General features: G+C 33.1%; 1 protein-coding gene and 1 pseudogene across 6 annotated transcripts in view; both read left to right on the forward strand.

Moving 5' to 3' along the window:
* Nucleotides 1-17,723, forward strand: part of RAP1GDS1 (Rap1 GTPase-GDP dissociation stimulator 1) — a 133,596-nt gene that overhangs the window by 92,274 nt on the left and 23,599 nt on the right. For all 6 annotated transcript variants that reach the window (XM_063107601.1, XM_063107602.1, XM_063107604.1 and 3 more), the window contains 2 exons: nt 1,463-1,591; nt 11,325-11,450. In XM_063107601.1, coding sequence (XP_062963671.1) covers nt 1,463-1,591; nt 11,325-11,450 — 255 coding nt within the window. The remainder of the gene's footprint in view (nt 1-1,462; nt 1,592-11,324; nt 11,451-17,723) is intronic.
* LOC134386533 (large ribosomal subunit protein eL21-like) lies at nt 15,421-15,895 on the forward strand (annotated as a pseudogene).

The following is a 17,723-nucleotide window of genomic DNA, read 5'->3' on the forward strand; positions in this document are numbered from 1 at the left end:
CAACCACAAAACTTGATATTATTTTAGGCTATTTGGATTCTAAATGTAATCTTCTCTTTTTCTCAGGTTTATTGTCTGTTCTTGTTTTGGTAATGGGTCCCTTTCTAGTATAGGTGGGCCCCTACAACCAAACCAGATAATTATCCATAATTACTCACTCATCAGTTTTTAGGGGCAATAAGCCTCTGTTGATTATCTCTTCATATTTTACTCTAAAATCAGGAAGAATTAACAACAGAGATCAACAGGCAAGTAATCAACTGGCATGTGATACAGCGAAACCCTGCCTTTATGTTCTTTCTTGATAATCACCCACCCACCTCTGTATCTACAGGTTAAGAACTCTAAAGAGTAATGAAGGGATTAACAGGCAAATCCTGACAAGGGATTGTGCTATGAGGAAAATGTGTTTTGTAAGAGACGGTTTTATCTTTAGATTACAAAAATGTAAAAGAATTTGGAGAAAATTATTAGCTTGAAAATGGCATATAATTTTAGAGAGAAAAAAAATTTTTGAAAGAGCATTTCTGTATCTTTGGAGGAACCAGTTATTGACGGTGTTTGGCGTAAATATATGAATGTTTATGTGTCTTTCTTCTTATTTTGAGAGAGAGTACTTTTGGTTTTCATTTTGGTTCATTTACCTTCATCTTTGCTACAGGTATTCTATTTTCACTGTCCATGAAGAGCCATTGTGGAAGTACAAGGCATGTTTAATACTACTTTATAACCAATAAGTTGCTTAGAAAATGAAGGCAAACAGTGATGACAAGGCCATGTTGTCCTCATTCTCTTCACCTCTCGAGCTAAAGTTTTCTCTGTTACTTAGATGATGTGTCACTCTACTTAAGTAAAACTTTGAAAAGAAAAATATTTTAGTTTATCCATTTTTTTCTTCTTAAAACTACATTTCTCCTAGTAGTCATCAAAGAACACTCTGCTCAAGAATACTCAGAACCAATCATTTTTGTGTATTTATTATATACTTTTTACTTTTTATTATTAAAAACTGTTTATAAAGGATTCTAAGATTTTTGTCTCCTTTCTTGGTCTTTATTAAACTTGCTGTTTTTCTTTTCATATATTCTGTGATTTCCTGCAATACAAATGTTACGTTGTCTAACCTTTCCACCTAAAAACAAATGGTAATGTTTAATTGTTTATACATCTTAAAAGCCTGATCTTTAAAGGTATAAGTTATACCCCATTTTAAAAAACATGAATGATTTGATATATTCTTTAAATTATTTTCATTTCTAAGTTTCTTTTGGTCATTAAAAAGCTTCAAAATTCAGTTCCTCTAAACTCATGTTTAAAATGTTTGAGGTAAATCATATGAATGGACTTCATTTTCCTTCACTGTAATTCAAATGGAATTGAGTTTATAATAGGGAAGTTAAGATGTGTTTTCTTCTTATTAATGTTCATTTGATATGTGAACACTTTTTTTTCTTTTTTACAGATTCACTTCAAGCTCAACTTATCAATATGGGTGTTATTCCCACGTTAGTGAAATTACTGGGCATCCACTGCCAAAATGCAGCTCTTACAGAAATGTGTCTTGTTGCATTTGGTAATTTAGCAGAACTTGGTAAGTCCTAGGCATAAAGCACACTTAATTAACTTATTAATGCACTTACAATAAATTTTCTTTTAGATGTTAAGAACCTGGAAGTCCATTTAAGTTATATTTATTTTTGAAGCATTCAAGATATTTGCTTCAATGTTTAAAAAAGTAAATTCAATTAGATTTTATGATTGTATTGTTTATAATTGGAGCTACTTTGCATCCCTAATTATTTTATGTATTATGGTTTAAAATTTACATTGTACATTATTTGATAGAGTTGAATATTTAAAATTATCTCCACTTAACTTTAATATTCTTAACATGAGAGATGGTCTTGAAATCAAGAATTGTATATCTAGGGCAAAAATGAAAGACATTATAATTTATTTCATTTTGTATAAATTATTTGCTTATCAGGTATAGAGGAATCTAGCATACTGAGGTTCTTCCCCCTCTTTTTACAAAATTCATAAAAACGACAGGGGACTTTTGTTTGGTTTTTTTGTTTGTTTGTTTTGTTTTGTTTTGTTTTGTTTTGTTTTGGGGTTTTTTTGTCTTTTTTTTGTGACCGGTACTCAGCCAGTGAGTGCACCGGCCATTCCTATATAGGATCTGAACCCGCGGTGGGAGCGTCGCCACACTCCCAGTGCCGCACTCTCCTGAGTGCGCCACGGGCTCGGCCCAGGGGACTTTTTCATAAGAATATATTTGTAACAGAATTAGAAAACAAAATTTGAGAAATCTTTGAAAATCAGAAGGCATGCAGAACCAGACCAATGCTGGAAACATCCTGGTCATAACAGAGAAGAGGATTGATGGCCTCAGCACCCCCCTGCCTTTTCTCTTCTATTTTTCTCTATATTATTAGCCTTTCTTTCTTCTCTTTTTCTCTCCTTTCTTGCCTCCCTTTCCTTCCTGCTCATGATTCTTGACAGAAACTTTCAACTCTTGATCTGAATCTACCTTACAACCATGTTTGTAATAAGTTGTTTATTATGGGCATAGTGAAATGAAATGATGTTTTAGTCATAGCTAAATATAATAGTTATAACAAATATATCAGTTTATTATCACCACTTTATAAATAAACAAAAGCACCAAGACTCTAATCTTGATGTTTCTAACTGAAGCTCATGTCTCTTTACTGCACAGTAAAATCTCAATTTCAATATTTTACTTTTGTTTTGCCTTCAAACTAAGGGAGTAGGGATTATTTTTCAGAGATGTTTTGTAATAGTCATTGTTATTCAGCAGGTCATATCCTAGTATCTGTGAATTTTTCTTGTCTTCTCTCCTCCTCTGCATTTCTTTTTCATACTAGCCTGATTAACACATTTTTTTTCCATCATTCAAGTGAGACCAAGAATGAAAGAATATTCATTTAAGAATATTCATTGACAAAGTTATTATTTTTCATTATTAAAATGATATGTAGGGGGGCTGACTGGTTACCTCAGTTGGTTAGAGCGTGGTGCTGATAACACCAAGGTCATGGGTTTGGTTTCCCTTACTGGCTGGCCACCAAAAAAAAATGTGTGTGTGTGTGTGTTCAGTATCATTGGTAGAAATAAAACAAAAATCATGTTATAATCTCATACTGATAGTGTCAGTCTTTCTAACAGAAACATAAGCATATCTCTCTTCACTTGCCTTTAGTTTCATCATACTGAAAGAGTGCAAATCCTTTATTTTACATTTTAATATGAGTAGTTTCTGTCTAATACAGTAGCCACCAGCCACATGTGGCTGTTGAATATTAGAATATGCATAGTGAACTGAGATGTGCTATACATATAAAATATACAATGGATTTTGAAGATTTAATGTGAAAAAATAATGTAAAATATCTCGTCAGTTTTTTATGTTGTTTGCATGTTAAAATGATAATAATTCGAATATACTGGTTGGAACAAAATATGTTATTAAAATTAATTTTATTACTTTTTTTTAACTGTATCTACTAGAAAATTTTAAATTACATATGTGCTTCCATTTTGGGTTCTCATTATATTTCTGTTGGACAGTAGTACTCTAGAAAATGAATTCTACTGCAAAGTCATCCTTCACCCTGTGAAGGCCCCTCTCCTTTTGAAGTTTTAGGAGAGTTACATAGAAGAAAGCAGACTGATGAAGTTTGTCTCACTTAATCTGAAGAAAAAGTCAGTACCAAATAATGAAATGATAGTAATCCTTGGATAGGCTGTGCTGTATAAGAACTTATATAATTGCAATTGCTTGCTGAGGACCCTTTTATGGTTGTGTGTCTAAATCTTATACAAGCCCCAACTTTAGGAACAGTACAGAACTCCTACTCAACCTAATGGGAAGCAGGTTAAGTTGTTCACTATACCCCAATAAACTGTCATCCATTCTCAAATGAGAGTCAAGGAAAAAGGATTAGTGATTATTGCCTCCTTTGGTGAAATGAATACAGTAAGAGCCGTGGTAATGGAAGAGAGTGCAGCTTGAGAGAATTTAGTCATAGGGGTCTCATATTTTTTAATAAATAGGGTCTCAGATCTGCATTAAACCTCACTCACCTTTTTGGGGCCCTACGAAGTAAATAGTGCCTAATTCTTACAGTTAATCCAACCCTGTGATTTATTTAGTAATATGAATTAGTGTCATGCTTATATAGTTGGGAAGCTTCTTTACAAGAAGTAAATATATAAAAGGCAATTAGTGTATTTAATTTATCTAAATTACATAGGTAAATAACTTACACATTTGAACCCTCAAATCATTCAGTACGCAAATACTGATCTAACTTATGATGTGTTTAAGATATTATAAAATATTAACTTTCTTCCAGAAGTGCCTCACAAAACCTCGATTATAAATTTCTCACCTTAGGGCAATGTTTTTCAAATTTTTGGACTGTGGCCCACAAAAAAAATGCATCATATAATACTGCCTATTGCATAAACACACCTGAAACTAAACAATACTTATTTTTCCTACCATATTCAGCGCACTCTAATAGTTTATATTCTGTTTTTTAAAATATATTAAACCTCACTCACTTTTGCAGTGTTACAATCCTAAATTGATTACATTACTTGCTAGTGGATCACTATCTGACATTTGAAAAATACAGCCTTCTAAGATCTGTTTTCTGTATTAGAGAAATTACAGAAAATTCTTGGTGTATTATCTTTTTAAAAAGAATTTGAATTCTCATACAAAGCATCTTTAAGTGATCAATTAAATACTATCACTTCTGATTTTAATATCTGTAGTTACTCTTACTGTATGTGTAATATATGTAGCTTGTCTTAATTGTATTAAAACATTTGAATTATTCATATTAGGCACTTAAAATTTTACTGGATATGACAAAAATTCTCAATGATTAGGTTTGCTTTGCTGAGTATTTATAAAATTTTTGCTTATAGAATACATATATACTTGCAGACTTATGTTTTAAAGTTTTTTAATGTGTAATTTGCCAGCTTGTGCTTTCTCACTATGCAGTGTTCTTACTGAGAGCCCTGTGGAATTCAGAGATTGATGCAAAAGGGGTGTTGAAAGAGTCAAAGAAGGGGAATCCAATCATTTTATTCTTTGGAGAGAAAGTGAAAGGTTTATCAAAAGCTAAAAACACAGGAAATATTTATGCTATAGCTCTATCAGTCAAAGTTTCATCTCTGTTAACCAACTCTTTTTAAACATAAATACTCTTTAGGATAGCCAAAGTTATCAACCACACACCTCTTATAACTTACTTTCCAGTCTTATACATCTTTTGTATATCTCACTGGATAGTGCTTGGCTCATATTATTTATTAAACAAATGATAATACAAATGACCACATCAATATGATACAGTAGTATTAGTAGTAATTGCGGAACGAGAGTTTTGATTGGACAAATGAATAAGGAAAAATAACTTGGGGACAAAAAACAGAGCACAGTACATTAGGTGAGCTCTGGTCCACCAGGAGAGATGAGGTAAGTAGAGAGCTGCAAAGACAACTTTGCCTACCTTGATGTTTTCCCTGGTATAATAGGAAAATATGCCATTAAAAAACTGCTTCTAAACACTTGGATATGAGTTGCCTGTGTTAAGATACCAGGATATGTTTGGGAGGTTGAATAGACAACCTTGATTCAGTCTAGTCCCCTCTAGTCTATATTAAAAGGTAGATAATGTACCCAATTTAATTCAGCCCAGTTTCATACTCTAATTCTAGCCATTACTTCCCTGCCCTATTTGGAAGAAAAAGGATACAAGAGAAATATTTCTTTATCTACTAACATTTAGAGTTTATTTCATGAGTCAGTTATGCCCATGTAGTAACAGGTTATACATCAACACTGAAATGTTGCCCCAGAATAATTTTTCTCCTTTCAGTGTGGGCTTTACTGCCTGTAAGTTAATGTGTAATGTATTCTCATTGACTCAGTTAAATATTAGATGTTTCAAATTCATATCACACACTCTGAATATGGCATATCACTAAATGCTAGAGTTGCTTTTTTCAATTTTTTTAATAACAATGTTAACAAATTTGTGTGGTTTTGCTCACTAATATATAGTAGCTTTTAAAGATGAAAGAAAAAATAATTTTACAAGTGCAGTCTGTTTCAGAATTGGGGGCAGAAAAGGTAAAAGTAGCTCTGTCTTTTTAAGCCTTGTAAGTTTTATGGAACTAAAGGTGTTTCCATTTTTTTCAAAGTAGTGAAAAAAAGATCTTTTTCCTCTTGATTTATTTATGCACACAGTATTAAAGAGAAACTGTCCTTTGATCCCAACACTCTAACATAACCACTGGATATTTTTGCTTTGAGTCCTAGTTCATGTCCATACATAGTTTTTCTACATTCAGAATCATGGAATGAATACATTTTAAAGTTTTCAATCTTTTTTTAACATAATGGATTAAACAAATGGGATTTTCCCCCTTTTTAAGTTTTTGTTGGAAAGCAACTAAAACTCCACAGTAAAGGGATTCTTTTTTAAAGGCTTCAGCCATCAAGGAAAGGAGGGAAAAACAGGAAAGAGGATCGCACAAGAACATTTTGGGGCCTGAGAAGAAGAAAGGCAGGCAATAATTCACTTAGCAAACCTTTGAAATCTAAATCCTGAATTAGAAAGCTGAGGACTAACCAATTTGTACTTCAGAATATTCAAAAGGCACAGGCTTTGGTAGTATCAAGATTTCTAGACCCTCTCTTTCCACACCTTGTGATGACTATCCCTTTCAAATCTAAGCAGAATACTATACTAATTCTCTGGATGAAATAAAGAGAGAGGGTTTGTTGACTGGGACATCAGACTAATTGAAGTAAGAAGTACCAGAATACCATTCCAAAAACAGATTAAGTAAAATCTGAGTGCTGAGAACCTCAATGTTATTATCCCATTTGTCTTCCAGAACATAGACGTAAAAACATTTATTTTGGGGGTTCTCTATAAGATTGCTAGCTGACCTACCCTATAGGGAATCATGCAGTCAACAAGACTACTCATACTCATAGCTCCTAGTCAGTTTTTTAGTTCCCACTTCTTTAACAATGGCAATCCACTAGAGGTGAGGACAGCCTTTAACGTGGAAGATAATTAGAGAAAAGCAACTGGGAGGAAATAGACTGTGAAAGGTGAAAAAAACCTAGTATCTTCAGATAAATGAGAAAAAATACAATAAGCATGAAATTAGAATACTATTTTTTAAAAGAGAACAAAGAAGAACTTGAACATTTAAAACAATATCTAAAAGACAGTAAAATGCTTGGAGAAATATTTACATAAGTCAAGCATACAGGGAGATGGGAAAGAAAACAAAATATAGAGTAGGTAGAGGATCAGATGAAGAGTTCTAGAGAGAAAAGTTAAACAGAGAGGAGGAAATTGGCAAATAACTCACATATCACAGAACTATAGCACACAGTTTTCCAGATTGGAAGAATCTGTCAAATGCCAAGCCTAAGAGGTGAAAGTAGACCCAGACTATAGCACATCAATGTGAAATTTTAGAATGCTGGGGACAAAGAAAACTTCTTACAAGCTTCTGGGGGGAGGAGATAGCATGCAAGAGGTCATGAATCAACAGATATCAGGTATCTGAAACCAACACTGGCAGCCAAAAGAAAATAGATTATTGCTTTCAAAAATTTGAGGGAAAATGATTTCCAACATAGAATTCTATACCTAATCAAACAATAAAGTGTGTGATTTTAATAAAGATATTGTCAAACATAATATCTCAGAAAATTGATTTTGTATATACTTTTCCTCTAGGAGATGGGTTCCACCAAAACAAGGGATTTAAATTAAAAACTACATAGGAGTCAGGAAACAAGATCCAATAGGAAAATAGGAATCCCTAGTATCATGGTGATGTGAGAGTCCCAAATGACGTGGTTTCAAGGAGCAAACCAAATTGGGATAGATCAAAATGCTGGTGGGGTGAGTGTTGAGAGAGTTCTTATGGGAGAGGAAATTGATTAATATCTAAAGTGAATGTGTATATTAAGAGAAGATTAGACAACTGGTGGAGGTGAATTAATGATAAGCACATAGAAAACTGAGAAATGAGAAAAAAACAATTCCAGGGAAAATGAAATAGTGTTCAAACACTAATTATTGATACAACCAGAATTACAATATAATTAGATTGGGAAGATGGAGAGTATGATAGAAATGGGGAATAAAGAAAATGAATGCCTCACCTTTCGTAGTAGAAAGTTGACTAAAAATACCTAAAATTAAATAAGAAGTGGCAATATAAATATGTTATTTAGAGATGTGGAAGTAAATAATAATGAATTAGCTGAAAGAGCTTTGCGTACTTGCTTCTGAGGAAGAAGAAATGGAGGAGTGGGGACTAGAATCTGCTGGTAATATTAATATTAGTCTAACTCTTTAAAGTCATGTATGAGGGTACTTCAAAAAGTTGGTGGAAAAATAGAATTAAAAGATAGTAAGAATCTATGAACTTTTTGAAATTCCCTTTTATAATTTTGATAAAACAATAAAACCTTAGAAAATGAGGGTTCTTGGACCGGCCCGTGGCTCACTTGGGAGAGTGTGGTGCTCATAACACCAAGGCCACGGGCCGGCCCATATGGATCCCTATATCGGGATGGCCAGTTAGCTCACTTGGGAGAGAGTGGTGCTGACAACACCAAGTTAAGGATTAAGATCCCCTTAACAGTCATCTTTAAAAAAAAAAAAAAAAAAAAGAGGGTTCTTGCTAAAGGTCAGTTAAGGATCCGTGGCATTTAATTCAGATAAAATGTTCAAATCGTACTTCATACTGTCTTGTTACTCTATCCACCTGCAGGATAAGTACAGATTTTGTTCTTTTATTCCTGTATTAATGATGGTGCATTGTTTCCTTGTGCTGGCAAACAGGGCCTGGGTTACATAGCAGCACTGATTTGGTTTTAGTTTAATAAATGTTTAGAGGAATAGAATATGGATTGGAAAGAAAAGAATGCTGACACTGTTATTTTAAAGAAGAGTAAGCATGTAACTAGATGAGTAATGATGTCTGGCTGTTTCATGTATGATTTTATGTTTCTGAAATTCATTTCATTTGGAGAATTCTCTGAGGCAGAGGAACAACCAGCAATGTTCAGGAGTTACATCATCCAATCTATTTAAATCAAACTAACCTCCTTTTAGGGTAGAATGTGCTGACATTTGCAGAATATGATTTCTGAGGCTTGAGGTAGCTTATTGGACCCCCCACTTCTACTTTTTTATGGCACTAAAGAATGGTACTTAAAGTTTTGGAGAGGATTGTCATCTTTTCGGCATAGACTACTGATGTATACAACAAAAATGGTGTAATAGAAAGCAAATCAAAACTCTATTAAGCCGTATTAAGATTTGTGTTTCTCCTTTCTTCTTTAATGTTGAGTTTGCAGTATTTCTTACTTGGTATTAACACAGAGATTTACCAGAGACTAGAGAGCAGAATCTAATGTTTGTATTCATTTGCATGTCCATTTAATTACTCAGTCATTCAGTTGATAAATTTATTTTGAACACATGCATTGTATCAGGCACTGCACTGTGCATTGTGTTTGTAGTGATTGAAATAATATACACTGTCCCTAATCTCAAGGTTCTTATAGTTTAGGGGGTGAGATTTTAAATGATTTGCAAATAAATAAGCATGTAATTAACAAATTATGATAATTGCTAGTATGAGAAAGTACTGGAGCAAGGTGAGGGACGAATTTAAATTAGAGGCATAGACTCTAGTTGGGAAAGACCATTTTCAGATACTCAAGATTTCAAAATATCTATCTCTTATACTCCATATACAGTAGTTTTCTCAGGAAGCTGATGGAGGATGCCTCCATCAAATCAAAGCAAGTGAAGGAGAAAGGAAATAGATAACAGGGTATTTAATACAGGAAGGAGGAGAAATGGTCCATCAAGATAATGATAAAGAGATTCCAGGAGGTCAGCTGCAATCCTATACATAGAGAGCAACCAGTATAGATTGCATTTGGTCAGAATTCTCTGACAGAAACTTCTCCTAAAAAAAAAAAAAAATTAATAGGATACCTGATGCAACCAAAGAAATTAAGAGGAGAATTGGGGAGAAATAGAATGGATTCTGGTTGTATTTTGGAGAAAGATTGGTAGACCTTGGTGATTCATTGGATATGGAAGTTGAATAAGAACAAGTGAGCAATGGCTCCGAGATTTCTGCCTCTGCAGATGCATAGAGGGAGTGTTCATTTACTGGTTAAGGAAGCCTGGAGGAAGAGATATTTCAGGGTATGTCAAAAGCTTATTTTAGACACTGAGTTTATGATACTAGAGAGAGATTCAAGTGGAGATGTCAAATTGTCAGTTAAATAAGTAGCCTGGAATCCAGAAGAGGGCTATTGATATAATTGTACAAATATCAACACAGACGCTGTTTGGTGCTATGGAAGAGAATTAGACTGCCTAGGTTGAGAGTAAGGATCAAGTAGGTAAGAAAGCAAAGGACCAAGTCCCAAGAAACTGGGATTTACAGAGGGCTAGTGGAAAAGGGGGAGCAAGCTTAGGAGACTGCAGAGTATAAAAGTGGGCCAAAACTAATTTGAAGTAAGTTTAGAAACGTATGTGAGTTGAGAAAGTAGAGGCAGTATATATAGACAGTGCTATCAAGAAACTTGTTTGTAAAAGTGAATGAGAATAAATGGTAGTTGAAGAAAGAAGTGGAGTAGAGGGAGGATGTTTGTTTTTAATTTTTTTTTATGTGAGAAATACTAAAGCATATTGAAATGCTGATTGATGGTGAGGCTACAGTGGAGAAGTCGGAGATGCTAAAGAGGCAAGACAGAATGAGACCATCAACTTGTGAGGAATTGGCTTTTGATAGTAGACATGTCAGGACCACTGCAAACACATACCACTTAATGATACTAAAGATAAGATGCTAAGTCAGGTTTAATTCAGCCGCATGAACTACAATCTGTTATGAATAATTTTTTTTCTTTGACTAAAAGCCTTGAAACTATGAATTTATCACTTAGTAATTGTATTGTTGCTATGGTTACCTATATGTTATGCTAGTGAACATTTTTTTATAGCCTCAAATATAATTGGGTTAGAACATTTTCTCTAAAGTCTTAGACATTTTTCCTTTTCAAGGGCATTATAAATGGATTTGATTGTTTCTGTATCTGAAGCGTTTGTATTTATCAGTAATGGTACAAGATGACCAAGTATTAAAAGCAATAGAAACCATTTCTGGGTTTAATTTTGTTTGCTTATGCTAAATGTTTCTCCTTTATTTTACAGAGTCAAGTAAAGAACAGTTTGCCAGTACAAACATTGCTGAAGAGCTGGTAAAACTCTTCAAGAAACAAATAGAACATGATAAAAGAGAAATGATTTTTGAAGTTCTTGCTCCATTGGCAGAAAATGGTGAGAAAATAAATGTACCTTTTGATTTTTGATCATGTAGACTTTTTCAATTTTTTCCCAGTAGGTATAATTGCCAGCTGTTTGACTCAAAACTTTTCTTTATTGATGTGTTAAGTTTTATTTTGGGTATCTCTAACTTCAGCTATATTATTTGTTCCATAACTATGTCCACATTGACCAATGTTTATAATCAGTTCCTTTGATTCTAAAATCAAAGCAAAAGTGCTTCTGTAGTTTACACATTCTTGTGCCAGTCTGGAAAAGGCAGCCTAGAAGCTGAACTCTACTTCTGTACCTTTGGGGGGCAAAGGGGGAAAAAAGTGGGAGTCCCAGGCTTGCAACATTGAGGTTACTGGTAAGCCACTGCCTTCCTTGCGCAAAATATCTTAAGAGAGATGCACCCTAGGAGTAAGGATGAATCAGGTTAAACAAACCATCCCATATAAATAATTTTTCAAATTCAGTGTCTAGCACATAATCAAAGAGGACCAGACACATGAGAAGACAAGACACTGTAAGGAACCAGCACAAAGAACAGGCACCAGCAACAAATCTCCAGATACTAGAATTATTAGACATTGACTCAGAATCGGTGTGCTTATCATGTTCAGAGAATTCCAAGCAAGCTTGAAAATTAAGAAAAGAAACTAGAAACTATAAAAAAGCAACATAGCAGATTTGAAAAAGAAACAAATGGAAATTCCTGAATTGAAAAATGCAACTAAAATTAAGAGCTTAATAGGTGGGTTTAACAGCAGATTAGGTACAGTTGAATTAGAGAACCAGTGAACTAGAAGATAGACTTGGAAGAAATTCAGAATGAAGTACAAAGAGAAGAACCAATTTACATAAAAAAGGATAATAGCTACAAAGGATAAAGTGAGAAGCGCTCATATACATTTTTTGGAGTCCCTAAAGGAAAATAGAGATTTTACCAGATCTGTCAGATTTTACCAGAAAGCTATCAAAGATTCAAGAAGCTCAGTGAACCTAAAACATGGTAAACAAAAAGAAATCCACATCTATATGCATTATACTGAAAATGCAGAAAACCAATCACCAAATTTGAAAAGTAGCCAGAAAAAAATAGATTACCTTCAAAGGTGCAACAGTTCGGATGACAACTAACTTCAGCAGCAACAATGAAAGCCAGATGTTATAAAGATTGTCAGATAGATGGAAATGTTATAGATGCAGAAGAGAATAAAGACCAAAAGATCTAGTAAATATGTAGGAAAATCTTCATAAATATTGAATATATAAAATAGAAATAAATAATTTATTGTAAGGTTTAAAATGTATATGTATATAATTTAATAATATACAAATTAACAAAATGACCATATAAATTAGAAGAGAAGTAAAAGGAGTTAAAGAGTCCTAGGACACTTGTGCTATCTGGAAGGCAGTACTATTAGACTATATAGACTGAAATCAATGATTTCAATTTTTAAGGTGACTTCTAAAATAATTTTTTAGAGCAACGTGTAACTACCAAACTAATAGAAGGATTTATGGAAAGATTTTGTTTTTAATGCTCTATCAGTCCAAAACAAGAGAAGAGAGGAAATAAAAAAGAACATGGAACATGGGGGACAGGTAGGGCATTAAAAATGTAGATTTAAGACACAGTATTCAGTAATTTCATTAAAAACACAAAAGTATGTAGCCTGAATGCTTTAATTAAAAGAATAATTGTTATTTGAGTTTTAAAAAATACAACTATGCTTTTTAGAACAAGCAACACTTCTTAAATATAAGGAGATTTAAAAGATTGAGAACAAAAGGAAGGAAAAAATATACTATTCAAGTCTAAAGAAGGCTGGGGTAGTTATCAAATAAAATAGACTTTAAGATGAAAAGATTTGCTAGGGATAAGGAAAGGTGACAATAGTGATAAAAGGTCTAATTCACCTGGAAGATAGAACAATTATACATTACCCTAAAGTAAATGAAACAAAAATATTTAGAATTACGAGGAGAAATTGACAAACCCACAAATATCATGGGAGGTGTTAATACCTCTTTAATTTATAGAACACGCAAATAAAAAAATAAGGATATAGAAAATTTGAACAACTTGATTAAAAAATTGATTTATTGGACATTTTTTAGAACATTGCATCCAACTGCAGAGCCCTTTCTTTTCAAGTACAAATGAGACATTTAAGATCAGGTATACTTGTTGTGAAAGATTTTAACAAATTTCAATGGATTGCTATTATACAGAGTGTTTCTCTGACCAAAGTGAATTGTCTAGTAAGTAACAATAAAAAGATAACAAGGAAATCTCTGTATGTTTTAGATATTAAGAAATACACTTCTAATACCTCAGAGTTGTCAGAATCATAATGGAAATAATAAATTTTGAAAATACTGCATCTAAAATCTTTAAGGCAAGATACTTGTGCAATATGAAGAAAAACATGAGTGTATCTAAAATTCTATATGATGCAGGTAAAGCCATACTTAGAGGGGAATTTTTTGCTTTGAATGCATATATTAGAAAAAGACAAAAAGCTAAAATCAGTAAGCTCAGTATTCATCTCAAGAATTTTGAAGAAAACAGGCAAAGAAATCCAACATACATGTAATGGTGGTCTCCAAAGAAGTTAAAAAAAAAAAACAGAAAAACCAAAGCTAAGAATTAGAACCATAATTCAATAAAATTAGGATAAATTAAAAATATACTTACATTTATATATTGAAAGAACCTACTGTGTATATAGAAAACTGACCATAAATTGTCACCTCTGAAACATATCTTAGTAAAACTATTAAACTTAAAGAAAAAGAAAAAAAGCTAAAATCAATAGGCTCAGTATTCATCTCAAGACTTTAGGGAAATTAAACATAAATTAAACCCAAAAGAGCAGAAAGAAGGAAATATAAAGAACTGAAATTAATAACATAGGAAACATACAATGCAATACAAGCATACGAATATATTTGGCAAAGTTGAGTCTTAAAAGACTTAATAAAATTGGTAAACTCTTAGTAAGAATTAACAGGGAAAAAAGAGAGAGAAAGCACAATTAACCAAAATCAAGAATAATACAAAAGAATACCTTACTACAAATCATGTAGATATTAAGAGGATGTTACGAACAATTTGGTGCCAATACATTTTACATTATGGATGACACAAAAAGAAAAGCTGAGTAATCTTATCTTAAATTCTTCCAGAGAATAGGAAAAGCAAATATACATATCAATTTAGTGAAGTGAATGAAATCTTTACACCAAATCCCAACAAAGGCAATACAGGAATGAAAATTAAAGGCCTGCCTTACCATGAACATATGTCCAAAATTTCTTCGAAAATTTTAGCATATCATCTCTAGTAACATATTTAGAAATTAATCATACCAAATTGCATTTATTCTGAAAATGTAAAACAGTTTAATATTCAAAATGCAATTGATATAATTCATCGTAATACATTAAAGGAGAGAAATTATATGATCTTCTCAGATTCAATAAAAAGCATTTGATAAGATTAATATCCATTCATGATTTTTAAAAACTCTCAGCACCCAGCATGAGGATGCAATTTCTTTAATCTAAAAAGGATATCTATCAGAAGCCTACAGAAAACATCACACTCGGGGGTAAAGTAAAAGCATTCTCTTTGAGATTGGGAATGAGTAGGATCATCTCCACTTCTCTATTCAGTATCATATTGTAGGAAATGTTTGGTGCATTAAAGGAGGGAGGGAGGAAGGAGGGAAGGAAGGAAAGAGAAAGAAACTATCATTATTCATAGATAATATGATTGTGTTCAATTCAAAAGTGTTTATAGATTACTTTTATAGACAGATTCTTTTAAGTAATCAGAATTTAGTTAGGTTTCTGGCCAAAAGAAAACAATTGCATTTATTTATACCAACAAAAATCAGAAAATAAAATGTTAAAAATATATAATTTAGTCCTTTTGGCTGGAACCACCATCTCCCAGGAATTTGTCAAAATGACAAACACAAAGGGAAAGAGAAGAGGTACCCAATATATGTTCTCTAGGCCTTTTAGAAAACATGGAGTTGTTCTTTTGGCCACATACATGCAAATCTACAAGAAAGTTAATGTTGTAGACATCAAGGGAATGGGTACTGTTCAAAAAGGGATGCCCCACAAATGTTAGTTACCATGGCAAAACTGGAAGAGCCTACAGTGTTACCCAGTATGCTGTTGGCATTGTTGTAGACAAACAAGTTAAGGACAAGATTCTTTCCAAGAAAGTCAACGTACATATTAAGCACTCAAAAAGCCAAGATAGTTTCCTGAAGCACATGAAAGACAATGATCAGAAAAAGGACGCAAAACAGAAAGGAACCTGGGTTCAACTGAAGTGCCAGCCTGCTCCTCCCGGAAAAGCACACTTTGTGAGAACCAGTGGAAAGAGGCCTGAGCTGCTGAAACCTACTCTGTATGAATTCATGGCATAATAGGTATAAATAAAAAAAAAGACCTCTGGACTGTAAAGAAATAAATCTGTGTGTGTGTATGTATATTTGTGTGTATGTGTGTATACACACACACAGTTTACTATAATATAAAAAAATTAAATACCTAAGAAGGTACTAATAAAAGATGTGCTACATCTCTGACAGGAAACGGTAGAAAATCACTGAGAAAAATTAAAGGTCTAAATAAATGGAAAGCTATATCACTTTTATAGATTGCAAACCTCAATGTTGTAATGGTGCTGTATCTACCCATGTTGATCTGTAGACTCAATGCAGTTGTAATGAAAATCCTGAAAGGCCAAAAATAGACAATATACCATGAAAGAGAACACAGTTGGCAGAACTGGCTTTATTCAATGGCAGTACCAAAACTTTATTCTGATAAAGCTATAGTAATTAAAATACAGTATGTTACTGATGCGAGGATGTACAAGACCAGTGGAAAAGAACAGATAGCCCAGAAACAACGGATACATTAATAGATGCTCATTTATTTATCTATCTATCTATCTATCTATCTATTTATTTATTTATATATAAATGTTACTGCCAAACAGTATGGAAAGGACAGTCTTTTCAATAAAATGGTACTGGAAATATGGAAAAAAATACAATTGGAGATATCCCCCTCCCACTCTATACTATATTTAAAAATAATTCCAGGTGGATAGTTGACATAAATGTGAATGTTAAAACCAGAAAGTTTATTTTAAAATATAAGATATGAAAATATCATCATGGCCTTGGAGTACAGAAAGTTTTCTTAGGTCATAGGAAGCTCTAGTCAAAAAGGAAAAAATTGATAAATTTGGTTACTTTAAAAAGTAAAAACTTCCATTTTCAAAACATTCCTAACAGTGAAAAGCAAGACAATGGATAAGAGAATATATTTACAACACATATAACCAGCAAAGGACTCGTGTGTACAATGTATAAAAATTCTCACAAATCATTAAGAAAAATGTAGAAAAACCCAGTGGGAAGAAATTGCATAAGATTTGAGTAGGCACTTGATGAAAAGATAAAATTCAAATGGCTAATAAAACCATGAAAGTATGCTCAATCTCATAATAATCAGAGAATGTAAAACAAAACCACTATAAAATACCACTATTGGGCCGACCCCATGGCGCACTCAGGAGAGTGCGGCGCTGGGAGCGCAGTAGCGCTCCCGCCGGGGGTTCAGATCCTATATAGGGATGGCCGGTGCGCTCACTGGCTGAGCGCGGTGTGGCCGGTCACAAAAAAGACACACACACAAAAAAATACCACTGTTACCCACTGGAAAGTCTGATAATACCAAGTGTTGATGAGGGTATGGAGCAGTGGGAGCTCTCATTAAATGCTGATGGGAGTGTAAATTGATATAGCTGGAAAATAGCATCTACTGACGTTGAACGTATGCATCCCTATGATCCAAAAATTCAACTCTTAGGAATATATCCAGAAACGTGCAAAAGTACCCTAGGAGCCATTCAAGGAATGTTCAAAGCAGCATTGTTTATAACAATTTAAAACTGGAACCAACCCATATCCATTAATAGTAGAATGAATAAATAAGTCATGGTATATTTACATAATGGAAATATACACTCATGAAAAGAAATGAAGACAGCTATAACCATTAGTATGTATGAATCTTATAAACATAATATTGAAAGCCAAAACAAAAATATATATTGTATGATTTCGTTTATATGAAGCTCAAAAAAAGGCGATGATTATTTATTTGGTAAAACAATAAAGAAAACTATATAAGTGATAGCTGTAACAGTCAGGATAGTGATTTGAGAGGAATGAAGGGAGA

Source organism: Cynocephalus volans, chromosome 9, assembly GCF_027409185.1.
Source record: "Cynocephalus volans isolate mCynVol1 chromosome 9, mCynVol1.pri, whole genome shotgun sequence".
Lineage (NCBI taxonomy): Eukaryota > Metazoa > Chordata > Mammalia > Dermoptera > Cynocephalidae > Cynocephalus > Cynocephalus volans.